This window comes from Henckelia pumila, unplaced genomic scaffold (assembly GCF_033568475.1).
Source record: "Henckelia pumila isolate YLH828 unplaced genomic scaffold, ASM3356847v2 CTG_549, whole genome shotgun sequence".
Classification (NCBI taxonomy): domain Eukaryota; kingdom Viridiplantae; phylum Streptophyta; class Magnoliopsida; order Lamiales; family Gesneriaceae; genus Henckelia; species Henckelia pumila.
In genome coordinates this window covers 26,868-52,340 of record NW_027331861.1, presented here as the reverse complement: position 1 = coordinate 52,340, position 25,473 = coordinate 26,868, and the positions used below count along the sequence as shown (strand labels likewise).

At 33.9% G+C, this 25,473-nt stretch overlaps 6 protein-coding genes across 11 annotated transcripts; 1 reads left to right on the top strand and 5 right to left on the bottom strand.

Annotated features, from left to right (window-relative positions):
• Window positions 1-71: 71 nt before the first annotated feature.
• Window positions 72-1,469, bottom strand: LOC140873408 (uncharacterized). 3 transcript variants are annotated; one of them, XM_073276510.1, is made up of 5 exons: window positions 1,340-1,469; window positions 893-1,029; window positions 627-795; window positions 421-490; window positions 72-306 (listed from the first exon to the last, which is right to left on the bottom strand). In XM_073276510.1, the coding sequence occupies exons 2-5, from the start codon at window positions 950-952 to the stop codon at window positions 261-263; spliced, it is 345 nt and encodes a 114-aa protein (XP_073132611.1). In that variant the 5' UTR covers window positions 953-1,029; window positions 1,340-1,469; the 3' UTR covers window positions 72-260. The 3 variants fall into 3 exon arrangements, with proteins under 3 accessions (XP_073132611.1, XP_073132612.1, XP_073132610.1); XM_073276511.1 differs by having other exon boundaries at window positions 421-480; XM_073276509.1 differs by having other exon boundaries at window positions 421-795.
• Window positions 1,470-2,399: 930 nt separating this feature from the next.
• On the bottom strand, window positions 2,400-4,588 carry LOC140873399 (uncharacterized). Of its 2 annotated transcripts, XM_073276498.1 has the most exons (5): window positions 4,499-4,588; window positions 4,166-4,217; window positions 3,719-3,855; window positions 3,453-3,621; window positions 2,400-2,784 (listed from the first exon to the last, which is right to left on the bottom strand). In XM_073276498.1, the coding sequence occupies exons 3-5, from the start codon at window positions 3,776-3,778 to the stop codon at window positions 2,588-2,590; spliced, it is 426 nt and encodes a 141-aa protein (XP_073132599.1). In that variant the 5' UTR covers window positions 3,779-3,855; window positions 4,166-4,217; window positions 4,499-4,588; the 3' UTR covers window positions 2,400-2,587. The 2 variants fall into 2 exon arrangements, with proteins under 2 accessions (XP_073132599.1, XP_073132600.1); XM_073276499.1 differs by lacking the exon at window positions 4,166-4,217 and having other exon boundaries at window positions 4,499-4,576.
• An 848-nt stretch (window positions 4,589-5,436) lies between these two features.
• On the bottom strand, window positions 5,437-9,352 carry LOC140873416 (WAT1-related protein At1g09380-like). Its single transcript, XM_073276518.1, has 7 exons — window positions 9,079-9,352; window positions 7,698-7,760; window positions 7,483-7,599; window positions 6,425-6,674; window positions 6,166-6,324; window positions 5,919-6,070; window positions 5,437-5,647 (listed from the first exon to the last, which is right to left on the bottom strand). Exons 1-7 carry the CDS (start codon window positions 9,261-9,263, stop codon window positions 5,437-5,439), a joined length of 1,137 nt encoding a protein of 378 aa, XP_073132619.1. The 5' UTR covers window positions 9,264-9,352.
• A 2,523-nt stretch (window positions 9,353-11,875) lies between these two features.
• LOC140873396 (DNA repair protein XRCC4-like) lies at window positions 11,876-15,225 on the bottom strand. 2 transcript variants are annotated; one of them, XM_073276492.1, is made up of 5 exons: window positions 14,971-15,225; window positions 14,732-14,874; window positions 12,855-12,983; window positions 12,623-12,745; window positions 11,876-12,332 (listed from the first exon to the last, which is right to left on the bottom strand). In XM_073276492.1, the coding sequence occupies exons 1-5, from the start codon at window positions 15,113-15,115 to the stop codon at window positions 12,111-12,113; spliced, it is 762 nt and encodes a 253-aa protein (XP_073132593.1). In that variant the 5' UTR covers window positions 15,116-15,225; the 3' UTR covers window positions 11,876-12,110. The 2 variants fall into 2 exon arrangements, with proteins under 2 accessions (XP_073132593.1, XP_073132594.1); XM_073276493.1 differs by lacking the exon at window positions 12,855-12,983.
• A 408-nt stretch (window positions 15,226-15,633) lies between these two features.
• On the bottom strand, window positions 15,634-18,336 carry LOC140873395 (pentatricopeptide repeat-containing protein At4g18975, chloroplastic-like). 2 transcript variants are annotated; one of them, XM_073276490.1, is made up of 3 exons: window positions 18,179-18,336; window positions 18,036-18,068; window positions 15,636-16,722 (listed from the first exon to the last, which is right to left on the bottom strand). In XM_073276490.1, the coding sequence occupies exon 3, from the start codon at window positions 16,696-16,698 to the stop codon at window positions 15,868-15,870; it is 831 nt and encodes a 276-aa protein (XP_073132591.1). In that variant the 5' UTR covers window positions 16,699-16,722; window positions 18,036-18,068; window positions 18,179-18,336; the 3' UTR covers window positions 15,636-15,867. The 2 variants fall into 2 exon arrangements, with proteins under 2 accessions (XP_073132592.1, XP_073132591.1); XM_073276491.1 differs by having other exon boundaries at window positions 15,634-16,722; window positions 18,036-18,335.
• Window positions 18,337-18,991: 655 nt separating this feature from the next.
• LOC140873394 (GDSL esterase/lipase LIP-4-like) lies at window positions 18,992-22,542 on the top strand. Its single transcript, XM_073276489.1, has 5 exons — window positions 18,992-19,320; window positions 20,371-20,556; window positions 21,136-21,296; window positions 21,558-21,822; window positions 21,974-22,542. The coding sequence occupies exons 1-5, from the start codon at window positions 19,089-19,091 to the stop codon at window positions 22,201-22,203; spliced, it is 1,074 nt and encodes a 357-aa protein (XP_073132590.1). The 5' UTR covers window positions 18,992-19,088; the 3' UTR covers window positions 22,204-22,542.
• Window positions 22,543-25,473: the final 2,931 nt, after the last annotated feature.

Genomic DNA, 25,473 nt, shown 5'->3' with positions numbered 1-25,473 from the left:
TTTTTGTTCAAATTTTAAACATTTTGTGCAGTCACTAAAAACTCCCTAAACATATCAAGCATCAATTTCAATAACCAAAATGATGAAATGAACTTGTATGTATTGGTAGTTCTGGAAAATAGCTGCATAATAGCTTAAACAACAAAAGTGAAATCTTAACCTACACAACAGAGATGTGTATCCGTTCAAAAAAAGGAAATGATCAAACACGAGAATCATTTCAACAGAAGTAAGAGAGTACAAAAATATCTTGACGAGGATTAAGATACCAAAGAGTCCATATTCATCCAACATCTCTTCTTAAGACTGTCATAAAAATACAAATAAAGAAAGCACGAGAGAATAATTAGAGTCGGCAATTAGGACGAGAAAAATTAAACCATTAAGATCAGGAATCAGGGGCAAAATGAGGAATTGTACCTTGCTAGCGATGTTGTTGGAGAGCACTTGCTTGACCAAGCAATTTCCAATACCATAAATCTGCCATAATCTAAAACTCACACAAGAGAAAAACAGATCCCAGAAACCAAATAACAACATAAACCACAAAAAGAGACACTGATCGACCTTACAAAATATAATAAAGGAGGCAAAAAGCAGAAGCAAGGGAGAGATTGTTTTCACACCAGTGAGAGATTGAAAGCAATGGAGATCAAAAGTATCAGCTTGGAGAAGCTCGATTCCGGAGCAACCGGAAACAGGGGACAACTGCTGAGATATGGCATGCATTGAATGCCACAAACTTGCCAGTCTCAAACTATCATTTGTGTCCATTCTTCCAGCTGACCCATAATCCTTAAAAAGCATAAAGATGCAATTTTTAATCCCTCTCTTATATCAATTACAATGTTCAATCAATAGATCACGGAGTTTTTACATGTCCTGTGCTAACCTTGTAGAAAATAAGACCACCTGATTTGTTGATAATATAGAGGCTGTAAACCGCTGCCATCGACTATGAGATACTCCAATCGAGGTTCAATTTCCAAATCTAAGGTGTAAACTCCACAAGGATCGCTCGCACTTTTGCTGAACAAAAATGAAAATGTGAATGTTAAGGTTTTCATATAGTTTACCATCACATCCACAAAACCTCTGTCAAAAATCCACCACAAAATTCGATCAAGTACTAGCTGTTGCGCGATAAATGCTGCAAAAATACTATGAAAATTTAGGCCACCTTTTTCCAGAAACAACATTCCAGCTAACGAACATACAAAAGCAAACCCAGATTCCATTATTCAATTTAAATCAAATAGATTAGCCGCAATCGAAATCACTAAACGACAAAAACTAATACATTGAATATATAAACACGAAGATGTAAGGAGAAAGATACCAGAGGTCTCCGAATTCAAAAAATTTTGGGATGATCTTGTATCTACCGATCAGGCTCAGCAGAAGAGAGACGATGGAGATGAAGTTGGACTTATACTCAGATTGGGCTTTTGTTTAAAGCCCAACACTGACAACACAATTTTTTATTATTGTTTTTTATTTGAGTTTTCCACTTTCAACGATTATAAAAACATACAACATATGCATATAATAGCTTGTGTGTATTTAGGAAGATTAATTATATCTCTTAATATCCATTATATTTATTATCTTTTATTAGAGTTGAGGAGTTGGTATATTGATATGGTCAATCCCTTTTTTAATTAGCCTTTTAATATATATTTAATTACAATAGAGTCATTTTATTTTGTCTATTAATAACTACTTATTTATTAGAATGTTATTCTCATAATATTTTTTTGTTCTTTATGGATATTTATTTTAATTTTTTTTAATTTCACTATTTATTATTTATTATTTATAGTTAAAAATTAGACAGTAAAAAGCACGCAACGCCTGCGTCGAGATACTAATATTTTATTAAAGATATGGACCTCTTACTAATTTTTTAGTGCGTTGGTATGACAATAATCAAATTTCAAAACAAATCCAAAAAAAATTGTTGAGAAAATGAAGGGAGTGGGAACGATTTTTCTTTTCCAAACCTAAAACTGCATATTCCATTTATCACACTTTCGGGCTTTGGCCGACACAATCGAAACTGAAGACTTCTCAATCAACGGGAACATTTTTATTCTCAAAACTTGAAACTTCTCAATCAGCGGGAACAATTTCCTATTAACGAGGGATGAAAAACCACATTAAAATGAATATATAATTTCGTTACAAGTCCGAGTTCACACGTCTTTGCTTTCTTCCGTGGTCACTGTATATACTGCATCGAAAAATATTGATATCATCGTATATACGTCTTTTTACTCCATGATTGTTTCCCACAAAATTATTGTCGAGGTAGTTTACAAGTTAACAGCTTAGCCTTCTCAAAATGGGATAAGTTTTATGTTCATATGAATAGTTAAGTAAAGATCAACACCACTAAAAAACGTTAATATATGACCACGGTTATTAAAAAAAAATCATTCAACAAGTTTTGGTCTTAATCCAGTATTGAATTCAAGACATACTATAGCATATTAATGGCAATAGCGGTGAACTGGCAACACCCGGCCGGCTAAAAACATGAACGAAAGAAAGCTTAACAAAGCATGGAAACAAAGAGGGTGTCAAATCATCTTCCCAATAAAGCAACTCGATCCTTCTGTACAGCTTGCGATAAATTTATGTCAAAGAGCTCACAGCGAATTGGCATTTCCATCTCATAAAACGGGTTCTTCAGAACATAATCTGTATATAGCTCATAAATACATTTCAAGAGACCCTCCATATGTTGAACTCCAGGTTCGCAGACCACAAAGAATTTGGTACCTGAAAGAAAAGATGTTATATTAGCATAGTTGCATTCGTGAGGCGAGAGGATGGTGGTTTTGACAATCGGCAACTATTAAGAAGCAGGTTTGAATCAAGAAAGTTTTCAAGGTTTAGCTACATCCCCGAAATTTACTATCAATCAGAATGAAAAGATAAATATTACAAGAAAAAAAAAAAAAGAGAATCAAGTCAGTGAACTGATAATGCCTTCAATCTTCTGTTCAGCTTCTGTTTAGAGTCAACAGTTCACAATGAGGATAACAATTAACAAGGAACATGTAGCTATTTTTGTGCTGGGATCATGTGCGAGTGCGACCACCTGTGATCAATCACTTTTTCAATCCATGAGGTGCTATTTGATGCTTAGTCTGGAGCTTCATCCTAATCGGCTGTTTGAACTAAACTTCAGATGTATCAGGGCGTCAATGTGTCATCATCATTCAGACAATTCGAATCAACACGAACAATTCAGAGTTATATATGCACTTGCTTGACCAAGCAATTTCCAATACCATAAATCTGCCATAATCTAAAACTCACACAAGAGAAAAACAGATCCCAGAAATCAAATAACAACATAAACCACAAAAAGAGACACTGATCAACCTTACAAAAGATAATAAAGGAGGCAAAAAGCAGAAGCAAGGGAGAGATTGTTTTCACACCAGTGAGAGATTGAAAGCAATGGAGATCAAAAGTATCAGCTTGGAGAAGCTCGATTCCGAAGCAACCGGAAACAGGGGACAACTGCTGAGATATGGCATGCATTGAATGCCACAAACTTGCCAGTCTCAAACTATCATTTGTGTCCATTCTTCCAGCTGACCCATAATCCTTAAAAGGCATAAAGATGCAATTTTTAATCCCTCTCTTATATCAATTACAATGTTCAATCAATAGATCACGGAGTTTTTACATGTCCTGTGCTAACCTTGTAGAAAATAAGACCACCTGATTTGTTGATAATATAGAGGCTGTAAACCGCTGCCATCGACTATGAGATACTCCAATCGAGGTTCAATTTCCAAATCTAAGGTGTAAACTCCACAAGGATCGCTCGCACTTTTGCTGAACAAAAATGAAAATGTGAATGTTAAGGTTTTCATATAGTTCACCATCACAACCACAAAACCTCTGTCAAAAATCCACCACAAAATTCGATCAAGTACTAGCTGTTGCGCGATAAATGCAGCAAAAATACTATGAAAATTTAGGCCACCTTTTTCCAGAAACAACATTCCAGCTAACGAACATACAAAAGCAAACCCAGATTCCATTATTCAATTTAAATCAAATAGATTAGCCGCAATCGAAATCACTAAACGGCAAAAACTAATACATTGAATATATAAACACGAAGATGTAAGGAGAAAGATACCAGAGGTCTCCGAATTCAGAAAATTTTGGGATAATCCGGAGAAATCGCACCCCTGGGTCAAAATTTTGGGAAAGATTAACATCGACGAAATAATTCCATCCAAATCACAGTAAAAGATAATTTATGCCGTAAATTCGAACGATTAACATAAGAAACCATAAAAACCAGATCAAATCGTCTCATTTCATGTAACATACCAAGGTAAGCAGACATTTAAAAAAAAAAAAAAAAGAGATCTAATTCTAAGCTCACATCTGCAATTTACTCGATTACGATTAACAATAACGTTGATGAAACACGTAAAGAAAGATCGAAAGGAAAGCAAAAGCTTACGTGATGCAAATTTGGGGAAAGAGGAATGATTCGGGAGGAAAAGGGTAAGATTGTGAAGACGCCACTATTTTATCTCGCCGCTACCTTTTGTTATAAGAAAACACGCTTGCCTAATTTTGGTTTTGTATTTTTATTTTTTAAAATTTTTAACAAAGTGATTTTGTTATTTTTTATTTTTATTATAGAATCTGCTGTATTTTGGTGCGTGATTTTGTTATATATATATATTTTATTATCAATCGTGTTGATGTTATATCAGCATGATATACATTAAGATCAAATCGTGTACAAATAATAATAATATAAAAATATCACAGTAGTAATAAAATTTGACAAGATTGTATCTTTTTTTAAAAAATAAAAATAAAAAATAAACCAAAAAATCAGTTTTTCTTATACACTGACAGCACTTCGAGAACTTGAGACGTATTCAAGGTTTTGCATAGATTTTCGTTATAATTTCCTATTTCCATGAATCAAAACCAAATCGTGAATTCTTGTTTCTGGAATCAAATGGAAATGAGTTTTGGAAAAAAATAATAATTCTAATTCTAATTAATAATTGGATTGAACCGTGGTCTGGACTATAGACTTGTGCATTCGTAATTGGATCATTTTATGTTATATCTGGAATGTTACTTTATGTTTAATATATTTGGTCTAATGTAGGTTAAAAAAAAAAATACATAGCACATAATCAGCACATGTACATCACATGAATTCTTCAGTTATTAATGTAAATTTTGCTTAAAAAAATACTTTGTAACGGGATCTGAACAAATAAACATAAAATCAAACATTAATTAAATCGAACACATGCATGTTTCCGTCCACGTACGTGAAATCCAAACACAAGTACATTTCTCTTTATAAATTTAATTAGGAGAACCCGTTAAAAATCTAATCTTATTCGAACGAACCCATGAATAACTAATTAATTAGTCGTGGAACGAGCTAGCTGTGACGACGCGGGCCACATTTGATTCCAGGTCAAAATTATTAGGCCTCGACTTTTGTTGATCTAATTCTTGATGATCTCCTTCCTGGAAATTATGATGGTGATAAGCATGGAGAAGAGAGCTCATCTCTTTGTTCTTTCCCCATAAGACTCCATACAGTCCCAATACAATCAATGCTGATCCTGCAACTCTGCTCATGCATGCATATATTACACAAATAAAAAACCCTTAAATATTATACCATTAACAATGCTTTTTTTTTTTTTTTTTTGACGTGGGAACCCGCAGTCGCTATCCCTGTGTGACAGGCTAGCCCAAAAAAGTGTTGATAGGGAAAATCAAACTCCTGACCTCTGGCCAAGAGTTCAACTGCTCCACCAACTTGAACACCTCATTGGGGGCATTAATAATGCTTTTTACACACACTATATATATTAATAAAATAGCTAGACTATACTTACGTCCCAATGTATAATTTCTCTTGAAGTAGAGCCCAACTGAGAATAGCCACGATGACCAGAAGCAAAGGGCTGAAAACGGACACATACAGAGGCCCTTTTCTTTCTATGCACCATGTCATCAAACAAAATGCCAACGCTGAACACACTATTCCCTGCAGAAACACATACAGATCATATATATATATTAGCCTCTTCTTTTTTTTAAACTCTCGACGAAAAATGACTAAAATAGTACGTACGTACGTACCGCGTAGACAGTGGACACGATCCTGATGGGTTGGTGGAGTGACCAAGCCGACAAACGATGGTTGAAGCAGAAGGCTATAAAGACACACTGGAAAGTGGACATGAAACACATCAAAGCCGAGCTGGAGTATGGAGCCGCGTACTGCTTGCTCAGTCTTGTCTGAACATATATATATAAATTAAATATCATCAGGCAATATATATATATATATGCATTGATTGGTTTTTGATACATGAAAATGAAATCAATTAATGATTACTTGGATGATGAGCCACACAGCCCAAGAAAGAGCGCTGGCAACGAGAAGCAAAGGGCCAGAGGAATTTAGATGGTCGATTGAATTGTTGGTTGTAGTAATCTTCTCTGCGTACTTCCAATGAATTCCAGATTCCCCGATGTTCACCACTTTCCCGTGGTAGAAAGACAGAAGCAGCGCGCCGCCTACGCATATTATGGTTCCCCATATCTTCGCCTGCCCCGCCTTGCTTCTCACTCCCAGTTTCTCTAATCTGTATACATACAAAAATGATTAACAAACTCGTCGTGACAAAAGTCAAACGTGCAACTATTAATTACAAAAAAAGGTTAAAGTTTGAAAATTTTATATGAGAGAAATTTTGTATTTAAATTATAATTAATATTCATAGTTAAAGTTTGAAAATTTTATATGAGAGAAATTTTGTATTTGAATTATAATTAATATTCATTAGGAAAAGAAGGGAAAATAAGTTTTTTGTTCCATTAACTTGTCTATATTTTGGTTTTGGTCCATTAACTTTTCGGACGTGGTTTTTGGTACATTTACTTTGCATTTTCAGTGTTTTTTGGTCCAACTGCATACGTGTCAATTTCTGATTGATCCAAAATGATGACGTGGACCAATCAAAAGCTGACACATATGTAGTTGGACCAAAAAACACTGAAAATGCAAAGTTACTGTACCAAAACCCACATCCAAAAAATTAATGGACCAAAACCCAAAAAAAATAAAATTACTGGACTAAAAAACTTATTTTTCCGGAAAAGAAAAAGGATTTATATGTATATGTAGTAGTTAGTTTATCCTCCCTCCGTCCCAATTATATTGTCCACGTTTCCTTTTTTGTTTGTCCCAAATATATAGTCATACACCATATTTAGTAATATTTTTTTACACTTCTTTACTAATATACCCCTACAATCATTTTTTAATATATTAAGTAGGGATAAAATAGGAAGCTTATATAAAATTTACTTTCCCAATAAATTTTTCTTAATTCGTATAAAAACTAAAACAAGACAACATATATAGAACAGATGGAGTATTAATTACCGTACCCCAAAGGAACAGCCAAGAGGAAAGTGAGAGCGGGGTTTATGTTGCTCAAGGCGCATGCGATTGTTGGGGTGGAATACTTGAGTCCCACAAAATATGTGATCTGATTCACGGTAACCCTGCATATATATTCATGTATATATATCATTTAGGTGTATGTATAATTAATTAATTTGTGAAATGATTATTGTTATATATTTATTAACAACTCACTTACCCGAAGATGGAACACAAGAAAATCTGGAATAAGATTGATTTTGTCAATTTTGGCCTCGTTTTCCTGTACATATATATTATATGACAATGATAATGAGAATAATCTATACTAGGAAAAATAAATTATTGTCCAATATATAAGATAAGACTTAGATATTAATTTATTCATATAATATATATATTATAAGTAATTCAAAATGCGTACTACTATTAATTTTGCGAAGACAGGTGTCGAAGCTGACAATGAGAGAAACCAAGGGTGTGATCACTAGTATTAATTTTGCGGTTGGAAATAAAAAGAAAAAGATTAATTGGTCACTGATATTTAAAATTAATTTGTTTTTTTAAAAAAATAAATAAAAAAATTAATTTGGTTTTCATGGAGTAATTTTGTTGGGTTTAATTTTAGCCATATTTTGAACGTGTGTTGATGTGACATTGAAAAATAATATGATTAAAAAGTGTAACACTGTAATAGGACCCAAAATAGCAAAATGAATTGAGGGGCGAAAATTAGTTTTCCATTAGCAATGAATTCCAGATAAACAGACAACATGACGAAAATTAATGAAGAGGCCAGCTAGGTACGCAGCACGAAAAAAACCCAAAAATGTGCATGACAAACATGTGTAACGCGTAACCCTAACTTCATCAAGTTTCATGACGTTTGAGATTCATCTTCTCTAATTTTTTCTACATACATAAATATATATATATATATATATATATATATATATAGTTTTGCTATTGTGAGCACCCACCGTGAGCACTTCTGTGAGCATCGCTGATGTGGCATGTTATGCATCCAATAGGTGAATGTCACGTAGGTAGGTGCTCACAAGAGTGTTCACGGTGGTTGCTCACCATAACAAAACTATATATATATATATATATATATATGAGTTCTTTTATGGTGCCCAACACTATATGCTCATTTCATGCCCACCATGTACAATAGGTGAGTTGACCGATATAATAGGTGAGTTGACTTGTACATGATAGACATGAAGTGGGCGTATAGTGTTAGACACCATAAAAAAATCTATATATATATATATCTCGATCACTATATTTTTCTAAATATAATAATATATGATAAATGATTACAAGTAATAAAATAAGTATTGAACTGGAATTTTTTTTTTAATAATAATGGTAAAAAAAATTATACGGCGCGCATTACCTTTAGTTTACGTATACTTTATACAAAATGAGAATATAATTTCATATTTCTCAAACAAAAACACTTGCAAATACGTACCACAAACCATAATTTCAAGAAGACAATTTCAAAACCAAATTGTCTGATTTTAAAAAATAACCCTTAGAAAAAAAATGTAGCTAGCATTTGTATACAGAAACACAATTAGAAACGTACGTACCTCTCCATAAAAAAAGCGAAAGGGGCAATGGAAATGGTGGCAAAGATTTGCCTGTAAGCAACATGGACAAAAGGGTTCATCCCAGAATCCATAGCAAGCTTGGAAATAATGTTCATTCCCGCATACCCCAATTGAACAATAACCATGTTCAAGAAAGGAAACAAACCAGCTGCTCCCATGCCCATTTTCTTCTTAATTTGGAGCTAGAAATGATCAAAAACTCTCTATATATATATAGTGTAAGAGTGATATATGGTTTTGTTAATTTATAATATTTTGAGGTGAAAAATGACGAAAATGTGAAAGAAAAGAAGGGGGCCGGGGTTATATTGTTATGCATGGGGTTCACGCATAGCCATTCTCGAAAATTAATAAATTAAAGCTGCTTTCAGTTAAACTTATTGTTTGCCAGCTTTGGCTGCATTTGGCAAAGAACTTGGAGTAACCAAATTGAATAGTTCCATAACTCCCCGTTTTATTTATTAATCATTAATTAGCTAGCGGTGCTATTTCTCGATAATATTATTTAATTAATGCTGCCTAGCTAGCTAGGATACTTTTAATTTGTATTGGTTTTATCAATTAATTAGCTATATTAATTTTATGTGCTCATTATAATCTTTGTCACTGAATAAGGTATATAAAAGATAAAAATACTCTATATATATATGTTTGAATTTTCACGAGTTATACAACGCGATTTTGTAAAAGGAAATTGCGGAAACAAAAATGATCTCTCTAGCTAGTCACCAATATATATTCTTTGCCGCACGACTATAATTACTTGAAACATCATGATCTACGTTATGATATATATATATATATATATATATATATATATATATATATATATATATATACCTTAACAATTTCACTCACGCATTAATTGATATATAATTATAGATTGATCAAATTATTTTTTTTAAAAAAAAAATCGAGTTAAATTTGAATCATATGCAATATTATGCTTCGATTAATTTTTCATTTTTACGTACCTAAAAAATATAGTGACAACGGAACTTGTGGAGTTATAGTAGTAATATATGTATTAATTTTTTTTTATTTTTTATCTATTCGGCACTTTTTCTTTTTCTTTTTCTTTTTCTATTTTATAGATGTTCCCTTCTAGCTATATACTAAACATGACATCATGAATAATATATATATAATATATATATATATATATATATATATATATATATATATATATATATAATGGTATTATCTCTATTGGAGAGAGATTTCATGAGACGTATAATTAGGGTGTATAAAGGGAAAAAGTATAGGAGGGTGGTGAATGAATGTTGTGGGTCCTGGAGAAAACAATAAGGTGACTTAACAAAATACCCTTTTTTGACAATAAGCCACACAATCAAAGCATTCGGGCTTTATGAACTTGTCATTATTCTATTTATTTAACAGAAATTAGAATATAATCCTTCTCAATTAACACACACATATATATATATATATATATAGTAAAGTTTTTTTTTTTGAGTGTGTCTTATAGAGTAAAGTTAGCAATGACCAAAAGGGACTTTTTTTGTCTTACATTTTTGTTTTTAATATTAATATTTTTTGTGCATAATGTTGGTATAATAATTTATTAACGGAAGACATAAAATAGAAGCGATAGAGGCAATATATATATATATATATATCACATTAAATACATTTGCTTTCTCGGAGGGAGAATTTGAAAATACTTGACAACATGTGTTATCGTTAGTTGAGAGTGAAACTATGCGTGCAATTCATGTCAAGTACATGGATTTTTTTTAGGATGCGCACTAAGAAATCATAATATATATTAATATTATATGTAATACGTATGTGTATATAATATGTATGTATATAGTGATACATTTTATGGATGGTGGAGCCGAAATCCACAGATAAGGTTTATAAAAGTGGACTCAGAAAAAGAAAAGAAATTGAATCGAGTTACTCGTTTGTTATAAAAATTTTAGTATTCATGAAAATTTATACGAAACGGTTATATGAGTGAATTTTGTGAGATGTATATTCGATCTGATTGGAATCATAAAAATATATATATATAAATCTATGAAACCGTCGGAACAAACATGTTCATTAATATTTGAGTACAATTTTTTTAAGGAGATTCGCATGATTATATATATCCACATATTCGAATTAATGAAAATGCATCCGTTTCAACTTTCACATACGAAACTAAATAAGATTTATGAGACTTTGAAAAAAAATAAATAAATTATTTTATCACTACCTAGAAGTGACAACAATGCAAGGTTTCGAGTCATCAAACGTCATATCTTATTCCATCGCGACAAAATAGCATATGGTGTTTTTTTGTTATCCGATGATGCTGAGATCACATCCCTATAATTAGAAGCGGTTGGTAGAAATGTATCATTTCCCATAATTTCTTCATTTAATGTAATGATCACCGATCCCATTAATTGATCGATTTGTATTCTTTATCTTTTTAGCTTATTTGGGTCATGACGTACGGACTTGTTTTCGCTTTTGATTCAAGTTTTACGAGGATCAGATGGAAAATTTCATCATAGCCCATAGGTTTTACCCCACGTGATAGGTGAAAACACATGATTGGTCAAATTATGCGGAGCTCACATGATTGATGTGGGGCCTCTATAATTTAAACCAATGAAAGAGTTCGATCCTACCCCATGGACATGATCAGAGATTCAATTCATTATTTCATCATTTATCATCTCATATCACGAGTCAAACGATAGTTTACCGAAAAGTATATATATTTGAGAGTGGTAAATTTATTCAGCAGTAGACAGATGATGGAAATACGAGGGAGAAAAGTGTTTCTTGAAAATCTTCAAATGTGCATGACAAACACTCAATAAAAGCATTTTCCAAAAAAAAAAAAAACACACTCACTAAAAGATAAATTTTCTTATTTTTTGACGCTTCTATAACCTCATTACTCTCTGGTTCTTCATCACGAAAAAAATGGTCTCGTTGACAGAGCAATAGAAATTCATGAGCTAGCGTAACAAACATATAATAGCTTACTGTTTCCTCTTACGACCACGTGAGCTAGTCGTTCGGACATCTTTAGAAGAGCTCACCTCATCCTTCTCTGGTTCTTCATCACTTCCTTCATCAAAAGTTTCGGTCTTGTCCGTGGATTCTTCTTCCTCTTCTAGCTGTTGACGAGGTGTAGCCTGCTTCGAGAGTTGACCACGAAGCTCTCTGAGTTTTGCCTTCTTTGAGTTTAAGACTTGAACAAACTGGAAAATAGTAACATACTGAATTAGGGCGGGCCAGTATCTAACTAGATTATACTTACTGTCTAAAGAAAGGAAGATAAAAATGCATCTGCTACATATAGATCAGTGTAGATGCATAAAATTCTGATTATCATGATCAAAAGATTCAAAACAAAAAATTCTACTGCATTTGAAGATGTTGGTTTCAAGTGATCGAACATGATCCAACAGTAATAAAGCCCATCATCGATGCATGTCCAAGTAGAATTTTCAGTGACCAAGAGAGAGGGTTCCCAAGATTGCAAACAAACCTTTCCATAGATTTCTGATTCAAACTCCAATCTTTCATTGCTTAATTTCTCACTTTGTGCTAAACATTTTTCGCCCTCCACTTTAAGCCTGTCAAAGGATTGGGTTTTCCATACTACTTCCTCCTATTCATATCGAGTAACCAAGTCATGGAGAATACACATTTCAGGAAAATTATTAAACTTGAAACAAGAAATTAAGTACAAACAAATGCAATCAATCATGTTGTATTACACTCAATCTTATATTGGCATCCATTAGAAAGTCCAAGACTTCGGCTGTAATTTTCTTGCTATCAGGTGAAGGTTGGCACTTCCATCGCCATTCCAGTTTCGTCCCATTCTTTTCGAATGTCCAGGATAGCTACATAAATCAAAAGAAAGACTGAGGGTAACGTGTCTACTTTTTCCTATGAACTACACATTCTTCCTTCCATATTAAATTATATTTAGACAAAAATGTGTTGTTAATATGTGGATCCTGAGAACATGTATCAGCTTAGCAAACCATTTTTTCTTAATGTTGGTGCTGGTCAGCTAGAAGTTAAAACAGTAAAATGGCCGAACTGCACATTCTTCCTACATACCTCGTGTTTAACTCACGAACTGCCATGCAGTCTACATAGTTATTATATATGGTTAACAACCAGAATCTAAATCTCCTCTTATTTTGTGCAGCCACATGTTAAATTACTTCCGACCAAAATTGTTATTCCCGCCTACTAAGTATCAGAACATTTCTACAACTACTCAAAAGGTTAATTTGTTCAAATCCCAAAAAGGCCTGCTGCTACTTTTATAGCTATATATATATCAAATTTCATGCCAACACAGCACAAGACTTGCAAATATCTGACAAATGTTTATATGCACTCAATGCAAGTCTTCACAGTTTGAATTATGTGTAGCAGCAGTAAACATCAACCAACTTGGTTAAAAGTTTTCAGGAAAATTAACGGATTCTGCCGATCTCTAGCTTGGCAGGCTTGGGACAAAATTCTACACATTACGAAAGTATTGTTTGATGGAACTTGAAACAACAACATAGCCTCAATCTGACAAAGAAATAAATATCCATTTAACTCAATTATATACTCTGCATGAGAGCAAGTGGATCGTTCAAATACATAGACCAAATGGTCAGCCATCTGATAATCAATAGCATAATTGAAGAAATCAGCCATTGACCTGACAGTGAAACAAAAGAAAATTCGCCTAGGTGCTATATACATATTTTTCCGGAGCTGGCTAATCCAGACTTCCTGTTTTGGAAAATAGAGTTCTTTGTTCATATGGAGATAACAACAGTAAATGGATGTAAAATACAAACCAAGGATTACTTAGGGTTTAAATCACAACTTAGAATCCTGCTAAAAGTTTAAATTGACAGCCGAGGCCCCCATTGCTGAAAGTTTTTTTGTGGCAAAGGTATTTTTGTATGAAATTGCCTAGAAATTAGAATGTTCAAAGTAGAAAATACCATTTTAAACATAACAAAAACATGAGTATACGTGTTTTCCTTCTGTTTTAGTGCAAGCCAAACAAAAACTTCATAAAGAGATCATGCTGAAACCGAGGAAGAAGAGAGAGAGATTTAAATTACTGCACTCGAAATTGAAAATGGCATTGTCACAGTTATAATATGCATAAATGCATAAAAAACATGTTTATCACAAAAACTTTAGTTCACAAGTGGGATTCAACGCTCATTAAATTTTTTTGAGGCATGTAGCCAATTAGATACAGAAGGTGTCATGCAATTTACCCCAATAAAGAGCCTTCTCATACATCTCAGACAATTCTTGGTTACCTAGGGATTTTGATTAAGAATGAATCGTTGTATTTTACAGCCATATCATGCACTTATTCAGAAATTTGAAGTTTACTCACGTAATACACACAATTTGCTTCATATTCATTTCATTATTCTTCTTCAACCACAAGCAAACAAATGATCATACGCGCAGGTGTTCTTTGGAATTTTCCCCTTATTTTGGCAAAAAGCTTCTATTTTTCCAACGAAAAACCCAGAAATTCAAAAACCAGGGCTTTAAATTTAATTCTAACACTGGTAGAACAAACAATTCCCAAATTCAAAAGGCAATAACAAACCCTTCTGCATCCATTTCCAGCATCTGAGAACCCGTAAACTGAGCCAGGTTGCTGAAACCCAAGAAACCTCTCGGCCAAGTCCACGTAATCTGACACCGTTTGATCCCATTGCGATGCTCTTTCTTGCACTTCTTCCTCCGTAGCTTAAAACCCAAAAAACAAAAAACAAAACACCAAATCAAATCACTCGGATTGTACTGATATGACTGAATTGCGTTCCACAAATCTGAGCACCGTACCGTGGCAAGTCCAAGCTTCGAGTCCATTGGAAATGGAAAGGTCAAAGCAGGTCGGGCTCCACGTACCCTTTACGAATACAGGTTCGGGTTTGCTTCCATCAGTCGGTAATTCCAGCTTCACGCATGTATACTTTTGTGCTTCCATTTTTTTTTTGGACGTGAAAGAGCTTCTGGTTTGTGTAGGGCGTGACTTCCCGCGAGATTTCCTATAATTTGTTCGATTATTGTGGACTTGAAATTTATCCTAGCGTCAAATTCTTTTTCTTAATAATTTTATTTTGAAAAATAAATAGCAAACTTTTGTGAATCCGCATAAACACTTTGTTTTTTTTAATCAAGAATATAAACAATTTTATTGGGTTAAACTCGACCAAAGAAATTTTAGATCATTTAAAAAATATATCTAAGTTGAGCTCCAACCAAAACAAGTGCTTGCAATTTCATCGGCGAGAAAACATGTTTGAAAAAAAGCTACTTTTTATCACAATTAATTTTCATCAACTGTTAAAATAGATTGTATAAAGCAAACTTTCACACCCGGAGCACATAAAAATGTCTCCGGACACCATAATATCGGTCTTGTTCTCAAGTTGATTGAGGCGGAGTTCTTCGGGGAGAATCTATCCTGCACCGAGTAATTGTCACCCGAGCTGGTGTAATAAATGAATTGGTGTGAGGTCCTCACGTAATATATGGAGACCCCATGACTTGTTTTGGTTTGGTTGAGACAAGGTGGGGGGAACATTCTGCAGCCCAAAAAAGCATCTATCTCCGCCCCAACCGTGTGAGTGGGACGGGGAATTTAACTGGAATAAATGGCTGGAGGACGAGAACTGAAATCTGTGGTATCTTCGGAAGAAAATTGAAGTGCAAACAAACTTCTCATATAAGCCAATGTCACCCTTTTTTGCCCGATTTCCTCTTATGTGAAGGGCCGTGTTTCTTGGCCTTTGCATTTGGGGTCTCAGCAAACAGATCCTTGTACTTCTCTAGTATCCGTTCCTTCTCTTCAGGCTTACCCAGAATTTCATACGCATCAGCAACTTTCCGCACAATTGATTTCTCCGGGGGTTTACGATCAAAATCTTCCAAACCATTGAACAGCTTCACAAGATCCTCAAGCCTGTGGTTTCTATAATAAATTGATATCATGAGTTTGCAGAGCTTCCATGGAACAGAGTGCAAGTCAAAAGCAAGTTTTTTCTTCCAAATGTCGTACGCTTCTTCTGCTCTGTTATCCATGTCTAAAGCTTGAATGAGCTGCCCGTATGTCCCTCTAGTGTTCCCCTGTCCCTTGCTCAGCATCCACTTAATAACTTGAACCATCCTGTGCCATTGCTGATCTTTCTCAAGAATCAACAATACGTTCTTCATAGCCCCGATTGGAAAATTCCTCTCCCATGCAACCCAAGCATCTAGGGTGCTGTACACTGCTTCTTTACTATCGTTGAGGTCCACAAGCGTCTTCACGAGAAAGGTGATCTTATCTTTTCTTGGAACGTTTTCTCCTATTTGATGTGGGATTGAAGTTGCAGAATCATTTTGCTGAAATTGAGCGGCATTATAATTGATCCTGTCCTTTGGTGATTCAAGCGAAAAAGGATTGGTTTGGATTTGGTTAGGAGAATGCATCATTGTACTGTACTTGGAAGAGAGAGGCTGAGCTTTTTCTGTTATAAGCCAACAAACTCGTCTAGACAGCACTACAATAGAAGTTGATCTCGACATGGTTGTAAGATGACTGCAAGATAGCTGCAAAATCGATGCAAGTTAACATGGTTGTAAGATGACTGCAAGATAGCTGCAAAATCGATGCAAGTTAACATGGTTGTAAGATGACTGCAAGATAGCTGCAAAATCGATGCAAGTTAAAGACAACGAGCAAAATGAAACTAAATCAAACTACTGAGACATCATGCTAAACTAAGTGAACAGAACATCCAAGATAAAATCTGATCATCGTTGTTGGCTTCTACAAATCAAAGTTTTGTAACAAAATTGGTTGACGGAAACAACGTTTGGCTTGAATAAATCAGCATTTATGGAACTGTTAAGGGAAGAAATACAATGGACGGTCAAAAAACTACACCAAGATGTCGACCCCGATTAAAATTCAAAAAAAAAAAATTACGTTCCCACTATGACCACGGACATAGTTATGAAATATGTGCATCATTACAGTTAACTTAATGTAAACAAACAGACCAGTTAATCACCAACCCAGAGACTCATATATTATAGTTTTAAGTTATGAAAATCACTTTTCCTGGTGAATACGCCCATGTGTTTCATAAAGTGATCAGCAACTACAAATCTTACATAATTGTGGAACTCCGCGTATTTAGCTTAAGCCCTAGGAAAGTAGATATGCGGGACTAGTAACGCACCCAACCCACGACAAGACAAAGACCTTAAAGATGACTACAGGTTCGGAAAATCTTCTATTGGTTTGATACAGTGACGTCTCCAACCTCGATGGAAGTTTTAAACACAAAAGAGACATAACAGAATCTTAATTGAGTAGTAAATCATAGTATTATTCAAATAAAGTGTTGAAAAGATGAGAAACAGAAGATAAAAATCGAACTGTCATCTCCACTATCCGTCTACAAGAGAAAAAGAAGGTGGGGCTTCATGGAGCTACCTGACTGCTACCACAATCCACAAGACACAAGAATCACGGTTCTAATAATCGAAGGTTTTTGCAAACATCGTAAACACCTCGATTATATTTTTATTACAAAAATAATAAATTTGTTGTTTAAAAAAGAACCTTTTTTTTTCCTGGGTTCTTCTGGTTAAACAAGATGCCAAAATGTCAAAGCGGGGTGGAGTCACAAATTAACATGTAATTTCTAATCCAAGAATTTTTAAATGCCCAAAAGCTACAAACCAGAGAGAAAGAGACAATGAAAAACATACGAAACCGAAAACGAAGTAGCTAACAATCCAGAAAGCACGCACAAATAGGCAGGGAAAAGAAAGCCAAGAAAACAGAGACCATCAATGGGGAAACCAAAAAAAAAAACGAAAATACAATTGAACTGAAAAGAGAATACAATCACCTGGATGGCAGCAGAAATTCTTCACAATAGCAGCTGAAATTCAAAATTTTGCTCGATAAAACTCAAGAAAAAAAACAAAAAAAAAACACACACACATCTGTGCGATGATAAAAGATAAGAGCCAAAGATTTCATGGATCAAACCTAGTTGAAAGAAGATTGCAGCAGGCAAATTTTCGATATCAATGCAAGTATCCTCTTTGAACCCTCGCAGAAATGCTAGTTAATTGTTATTTATGTGCGCTTGCGGCTTTTCGCCACTCTACAAATATCAAAGTGCTGTTTGCAAGCCGTCTTGTCTTTCAAAACATGTAACTGAGGTTTTAAGATAATACATTGACACCCCCGAAGTTTTAGGTTAAGTGCATTTTGAACCATTTTTGTTACAACTGTTTCTTTTCAATGAATCCATGGATAAACCCTTATGAAATTACAATAACGCTGAAAACTCTCTGTGATTATAAATTCCTCGTGTTTTCAAATTTTATGTACAAATATCCTTGAAAATATACGTACGTACAAGAGATTGTGTGTTTGAAATTTGAAAATAAAAAAATATATGCTCAATATTATGAATTGACTTATAATATGATCGTTCAAAAATAAATAAATATGTTACTTGATTAGAAATTTATAGATGTTCATATATCAATACCATCAATATCGTTTAATAATCATACACACGCCACATACAAATGTATATAAGATGATTTTTTATGTTAAGTTCAGAAAAACGTTCTACTTAAGCAAAACTGCAAAAGCCCTACATGCTTGTAATGAAGCAAGATATTTTACACACAAAATACATCGAGTTTACGTAAGACGATCTCATAAGATAATGCATTATTTTTCAAGTCAAAAATATAATTTTTTTTATTATAAATATGAGTTTGTTACAAACCCATTCTTAATGGAAAATCAGCCGTGTATGTATAGTACGTGTGTGTGTGTGAGAGAGAGATTATAAGAAGAGGAGATTGTTTGGAAGCATGCAATTGAAAGACAGACGTCGGTGGGAGTAATCAATAGCCACTCTTCTTGTTCCTTTGTCAGCATGAATCACTGCTGCATCGCCATTTTCTACTTCTTCTTCCTTCTCCTCCCCATTTCTCTTCTTTCTCACTGCACCAGACCTCCCATCATCTTCAATTTCGGCGATTCCAACTCCGACACCGGCGGACTCGTCGCCGCCCTCGGTTTCCCAGTCAATTTGCCCAATGGCAGAGCTTTCTTTGCTAAATCTACCGGCAGGCTTTCCGATGGACGCCTCATTATCGATTTCCTATGTATGTTTCTCAACAATTACGTGTTAATTTTGATATAATTGCAGTTCGTTACTATTTTTAGTGTTTGGGTTCCATTTTTTAATTTTTCTACCGTGTCTTTTGTTTTCTTTCTTGGTGGGAAAAGACAATTACGTGGGACACTCTGTTTTCTGTAGTAGTTGAGTAAAGTGTCTATCTTTTGCGCTCTTTTCGCCTCATGCAGCTGGTTCGCACTAGTCTTATATATTTTTCCCCGAAAAGCATGGGTTGGGTTTCAGGATTAATTATTGTTTGTTTGCGTCTTTTGATGCCGTAAAACTAAAGATGATCCAATCCAACTGTAGCTTGACAAGCAGAGAGTGTGGTGTCTGATCAAATTTAAGTTTTTTTTTTTTATTTGTATTGTAATGTATAAACATTTTTGATTATGTTAGTTTAGTATTCTGAAAACAAAATATTGTTTACAAAAGTTTTTCATTTCGATATGGCTAGAAGGGGTGGGATGGTCTGTGATGCAGGACCGATTGGTGCAGAAAATGTGGTCCAAAGAGTAATTATTTCGAGTGATTCTTCGTGCATGTGGTGGTTGTGCATTTAAGGAACTGGAAACATTTTTTTATTTCTTGATATTTCTTATTTGCGCCATACATTCTGCAAAAGTATTGGGAATATGACAAATATAAGATGAATTTTCGTGGGAACAATCTATCTGTGATTCTTTTATTTTGTTCCTTATGAGATTTTGATAAGGTGTTAGAGGTAGTTCCTGCTAGTTGGATTTACTTAAAGTTTTGATCTGAATACATCGGCATTGTTTTATGTTTGAATAATCGTGATATCCTTGAGGTTGGCGTTTTTTCGGTTATCTTATGATGGCCTTATTAAATGTTATAGTCCTACATGGATACTCCCCAGAGTAACCTCTTCAAGACATTTTCATTGGGTGTCGTAGTTACTGTTTAAATGTCATGTGTTGTTTTTGTGATTAGATCAAACTCGTGAGGTTTTGATTTATCATGTGTAGTTTTTTTCTTTTTATTGCTGAGAAGACGATGCCTTATTGTTTTTCAGGTCAGAGTCTAAACACAAGTCTTCTAAGCCCATATCTGGACTCATTAGGTTCCAACTTTTCAAATGGTGCGAACTTTGCTATAGCAGGGTCTTGCACGCTGCCTAAAAATGTACCCTTTGCACTGAATATTCAGGTCAAGCAGTTTACACATTTTAAGGCTCGTTCTGCCGAACTTCTTGATGCAGGTGATTTCCCCGCCTATGGTTTGTAGCTTTACTTAAGCTGCGACATCTAAGGAGAAAGAATTTTGTTACTTTTCTTGGGGTGGACAGATGGCAAGATAAGTTTTAGAGTTCCAAGAACAAAAAATTTTCTGGAATTTTGCAATTTTCTGTGAAAATTATAATTTATAGCTTCTCTTATGTGGTTGGATGCACCGTATGTAGCTACAAAGCATAACAGAATGGAAGAATGGACAACGGAGATTAATGGCAATTTTAACCGATGAGATAATTTGAATGCTTGAAGCTAGTGTAGTTCACATGTCTCTCTTGATCTTTCATTGTTTTTATTCGACTTTTGAATAAATAGATAACACGATATTCATATGCCAGTCTTTGGTTTCTACTTTCTACACTATAATAGAGGCCTATAAAAGCCATTTTGTCTCTCTGGAGGTGGAGAGCCATGAAAATACATGGAAACCAACAAACTCTATTTGTGCAGCGCGATTTCCTCCCTTAGGTTCTCTTTACTTGATTCTTTTCTTGAAAATGAGAAAAGTGCTAACTAAATAACTCGACTCATGTTCATGTTATACTTAGGAATCAACAGTGTTCTTGGCAATGATAGGTTCAGTGATGCTCTTTACATCATTGATATCGGACAAAATGACCTTGCCGATTCATTTACTAAGGGCTTATCCTATGTGCAAGTTTTCAACAAGATTCCATCTGTATTGGCAGAAATCGAGAATTCTGTTAAGGTCAGTTAATTATTCGTCTCTCTAACAGTGAGGAAGAATTGTGAATCCATGGCAAATATCTCACTGTTTTCCTAACATTTGAACTTCTTTCAATTTGGATTTCTGATTTAGATTATTAGCAAACATGTGCAGCAAGTCAGATGCAAAACTTCGTATTTGATTGATGAGAATATTGGAATCCATTGATATTAAAAAATATATATTCCAAACTGTTGATCTCTTGTGACTTTTAGTCTTTGTCATCCTTGATAAATATTGTAGGAATTATACGATCAAGGAGGCAGAAAATTTTGGGTCCATAACACAGGGCCATTAGGCTGTCTACCCCAAAAACTTGCTCTAGTTCAAAATGATTCACTCGATTCATTTGGATGCATTTCAAGTTATAATGAAGTAGCACAACTGTTCAATGAAGGACTACGCAAGCTATGTCAAGAATTAAGATCTGATATGAAGGATGTGTCCGTAGTGTATGTCGATATATATTCTATCAAGCTTGATATCATTGCCAACTCCAGCGCATATGGTAAGAAATATAGTTTCGTCCTTTTCATTAAGAGGCAACATTATAAGTTTTCTAGGGAATCGTATTTGGAACATACTTTCTAATTTCATCAACCCCCAAGGTTACTAACTCTAGCCCATTATGCTGTTTCATTTTTTCCTTGATTTAATAGGCTTCTCAAGTCCATTGATGACATGTTGCGGTTCTGGAGGACCACCGTACAACTATGACAAAAGGGTTTCATGTGGCTTTACAGGGTATCAGGTCTGCGATCAACAATCCCGGTTTGTGAGCTGGGATGGAGTCCACTACACTGAAGCAGCTAACGCCCTTATAGCCTCAAAGATACTTTCCACCGATTATTCTACGCCAAACTTGAACTTTGAGTTCTTTTGTCAATGATCATGATACCGACTAAGAGTTTTAGCGTGATGTTTTCGGTGGATGGACAAGATTTCGTGTCATTATAGCCATTCATCCATCTGCCTACTACAGCCTAAATTTGTTGGACCATAATTGCTTGATGAGAGGTATTTAATTTCCAACTTAAATGAGTGTAGAGTATGTTTAAATGTCAATTCTTCTTCAAAATTTTTATCAAACTTAGAGACACTCTTCTCTTGTACACACTTGTTGAGGTGAAAGCAAACTGTGTCGTCTGTGTTTTGATTTTTGCATGTTCAAATGGTAGAGAGGAAGTAATGATTCAACTGGAACATGCACACACAATTGTCCCAACGTGCACATGCTTGGTCTAATTTTGTCATAATTAATGTATCTAACCCTATGAACAATTAATAATTTAGACTTTAGTTTAGTTTAATGACCGATTTGTTATACTTAATCATGATGTTATAATTAACTGTTACATAATATCATGACAATTATATTTAGTAGCATTCTTTCATTACAAGAATTGATTTTTTCAAATTTGTCATTCTGATAACATTCCTCATAATACTGAGGTGATTATTGATTATTCTCGACTATACCAATAATAGCATAGAGTAGACTAACATCTTACAATACAAATTTGAAGACCAACTTTTGAACTTCATTACAACTTTAGGTTGAGATCTAATCCACTCCATCCTTCTTCCTTCTCTTTTGATTTGGTTTCTTCGGAATGCATCATAAACACATGTTTCCCCGGCTCTCCCCCTCCGAACGGAGACAAGCAAACCGAGGGTTGGGTGATCTTCGCCTTCTTAGACACCCGATTAGCGTTGTTGCAAATGCTATAAGTGTTCGTATCATAAGCCCGCGCGAATTTTATCCTTCTTAGAATCGTGAAAAACGCTTCCATATTTTTATCGTCGTCGTCATCTTCTTGATCTTGTTTTTGGGGATGCACTTGGCGACCCATTGTGTTGATTCCTTCCATCCCCTTTGGTTGGGACTACTGACTTTTCCTCATATATTGCTTTATATAAGGTGGTTGCATGACTGAATATGAGATCCCCACTCCCAATACAAGTTGAAATTTTCTTCATCAATCAAGTAATAAAATGTCCCATTATAGCATTGTAGGGACAATTTCTTTTGTGTGTATTAGTTAACTTGCCCCATGATTTTTTTACATTTTTCTTGTTTTTTCAAATCTCAATCTTCATATTAAAAAGGTGTACTGATGACGTCACATTCAATAAAGAAACCATGTAAATACAACTTTTGTGTTACCTCGCAATTCACATAGACATAATTACACTTAATTATTGACTAATTAAGATCTTACGTCAGCGGACAGGAAACAACTAACAAGTGATTGTATCATCGAATTGACATATACAAGGGAAGAAGATATTGCAATAGCAGAACTTGTCCGTGTACCAAGGAAACAAATTGCTAAATGATAGAGAGCTTTCTTTTCAACTCTAAAAAAATATCAAAATTTGTGTTTAATTTTCTTCAAAAACCAGTACCTGAACAATATTTAAAATTTCTACATATCCACGTTGCACAAGGATTTTTATGCGGTTAATGAAAGATATTATTACACTACATTCAGCGGTTCACTTTCAATTTGATCAAATAAAGTTCATATATTTATATGAACCTCACATGTCCAAATCAATTTTCAAAAATTAATTTTGGACTTACATTGAACATTAAGATAATACTTATGCTAATATGAATTCAACAGTTTCATGCTATTGCTTGATTTTCTTTCCATAATTAGATTTGGATTTAAAGTGGCTTTCAAATCAAATTACTTCAATCTATAAATAAAATTCTAAAATCCCTTAAAATGAATAAGACAGAAATTTAAAACGGTAGTGAATGAAATTGAAATCCAAAAATTCGCATTTATCAGGCACAACTGCACAAGTGAACTTCATTTAAATAGCTAATCAATCAAACGTATATAATTAAAAGGTCGTTTTTTTTAAGGTGATAGAAACATCAAACAAGTACTGATTAATAAAATGAATAAGTTATATTTATACGAAGACTTGAAACCTAATCTTGGTTTTTATAATTGATCCATTTTCACTTGATAACAAATATATCTCACCGATAACCTATATCACATCTGACACAAAGATCTCAAGTTTGAAATAAAAATTTAGGTTCGAAATCTAACTGTAAACTCTTGCCCAATTTTAAAAAATTAGTCAATAGAAATGACAAATATGTCCACCTAACACGAAAATAAGAGACGCATGCATGAAATCAACACGAGATATTGTATTCTATGAGAACAAGCCAAGCACGATGCTTATAGCATTGTTGTGCAAAATTAGAGACAAAAGTACTTGTCCTACGTCCATCATATATGTCACTTGAACAAGTCAAGTTTTAAAATTAACAACATTTACACATTATATCTGTTCATTTTTTCTATTATATTCGGTTTTTAGCTTTTCATATTACCTTTGAGGTAGATTCAATAGTCATTTCTTTATTATTTTTGGATCAATCTCGAACTCAACTTGTCTGATGATGATTCACTAACAGATATCCTGATGAAAGATCGGATATGGTACTGTTTTGCTAAGTGATGTAATTAGGCCACAATCAAAGGATGCTTATAATAATTATTTTTATTTTTAATAACGATCATGCTACTGGAACAATCGCATCTAAAAATATGTTTCCTTTAAATATTATTTTTAGATTTACTTTTTTAAGTCAAGATCTATCATTGAATTATTCTATGCAGATATTTTGGTTTAATTTAATTTCTCTATATGTTTTTTTTCTAATTTTTAATTGTAATATACTTTGCATGAATTAATTGATTGTTTTAAAAATAATATTAATTATTATTTCCATTGACTGTTGTAATTAATTAATTTAGCAAACAATTAGAAAAATAGATATGTAAATAATAAAATAATCGAACTTGTATACTCGAGTATTTCCTATAAAAAAAAGTTGAATGAATGAGAAAAATAGAAAAGCGGATAAAAGAAAATTTAAAATGATTTTTTTGAAGATAATTAAAAAAATTTTGAGTGAAAGACAAATGGAGTCAAAACAGGAGAAAAAATAAACGCCAAAAATATAATAATAACAGCACTTAGCCAAACGGTATGGTTTTGAAACCACACCACCGAATGCTGTGTTTAGGTCACTGCATAGGATCCTAGTCCATTATCTAGACTATCATGCATATTAATCGGGATTGTAATGTAAGGACAGGTGCACATATTGAAGAATTTGGTTTTA

What these genes read in the sequence shown, in the direction of transcription:
- LOC140873395 (XM_073276490.1), bottom strand. Translation starts at nt 16,698, where the DNA reads ATGTCGAGATCAACTTCTATTGTAGTGCTGTCTAGACGAGTTTGTTGG.
- LOC140873396 (XM_073276492.1), bottom strand. Translation starts at nt 15,115, where the DNA reads ATGGAAGCACAAAAGTATACATGCGTGAAGCTGGAATTACCGACTGAT. An exon ending in CTGGAAATGGATGCAGAAGG is followed by an intron (nt 12,984 to 14,731) that starts GTTTGTTATTGC and finishes TGATTTATGTAG; the next exon opens with CTATCCTGGACATTCGAAAA. An exon ending in ATGCCAATATAAGATTGAGT is followed by an intron (nt 12,746 to 12,854) that starts GTAATACAACAT and finishes CGATATGAATAG; the next exon opens with GAGGAAGTAGTATGGAAAAC.
- LOC140873399 (XM_073276498.1), bottom strand. Translation starts at nt 3,778, where the DNA reads ATGGCAGCGGTTTACAGCCTCTATATTATCAACAAATCAGGTGGTCTT. An exon ending in GTGGTCTTATTTTCTACAAG is followed by an intron (nt 3,622 to 3,718) that starts GTTAGCACAGGA and finishes ATGCCTTTTAAG; the next exon opens with GATTATGGGTCAGCTGGAAG. An exon ending in TTGCTTTCAATCTCTCACTG is followed by an intron (nt 2,785 to 3,452) that starts GTGTGAAAACAA and finishes CTTTTCTTTCAG; the next exon opens with GTACCAAATTCTTTGTGGTC.
- LOC140873416 (XM_073276518.1), bottom strand. Translation starts at nt 9,263, where the DNA reads ATGGGCATGGGAGCAGCTGGTTTGTTTCCTTTCTTGAACATGGTTATT. An exon ending in CTGTGTGGCTCATCATCCAA is followed by an intron (nt 6,325 to 6,424) that starts GTAATCATTAAT and finishes ATATATGTTCAG; the next exon opens with ACAAGACTGAGCAAGCAGTA. An exon ending in TCGTGTCCACTGTCTACGCG is followed by an intron (nt 6,071 to 6,165) that starts GTACGTACGTAC and finishes GTGTTTCTGCAG; the next exon opens with GGAATAGTGTGTTCAGCGTT.
- LOC140873394 (XM_073276489.1), top strand. Translation starts at nt 19,089, where the DNA reads ATGAATCACTGCTGCATCGCCATTTTCTACTTCTTCTTCCTTCTCCTC. An exon ending in TGCCGAACTTCTTGATGCAG is followed by an intron (nt 20,557 to 21,135) that starts GTGATTTCCCCG and finishes TGTTATACTTAG; the next exon opens with GAATCAACAGTGTTCTTGGC. An exon ending in AAATCGAGAATTCTGTTAAG is followed by an intron (nt 21,297 to 21,557) that starts GTCAGTTAATTA and finishes TAAATATTGTAG; the next exon opens with GAATTATACGATCAAGGAGG.
- LOC140873408 (XM_073276509.1), bottom strand. Translation starts at nt 952, where the DNA reads ATGGCAGCGGTTTACAGCCTCTATATTATCAACAAATCAGGTGGTCTT. An exon ending in GTGGTCTTATTTTCTACAAG is followed by an intron (nt 796 to 892) that starts GTTAGCACAGGA and finishes ATGCTTTTTAAG; the next exon opens with GATTATGGGTCAGCTGGAAG.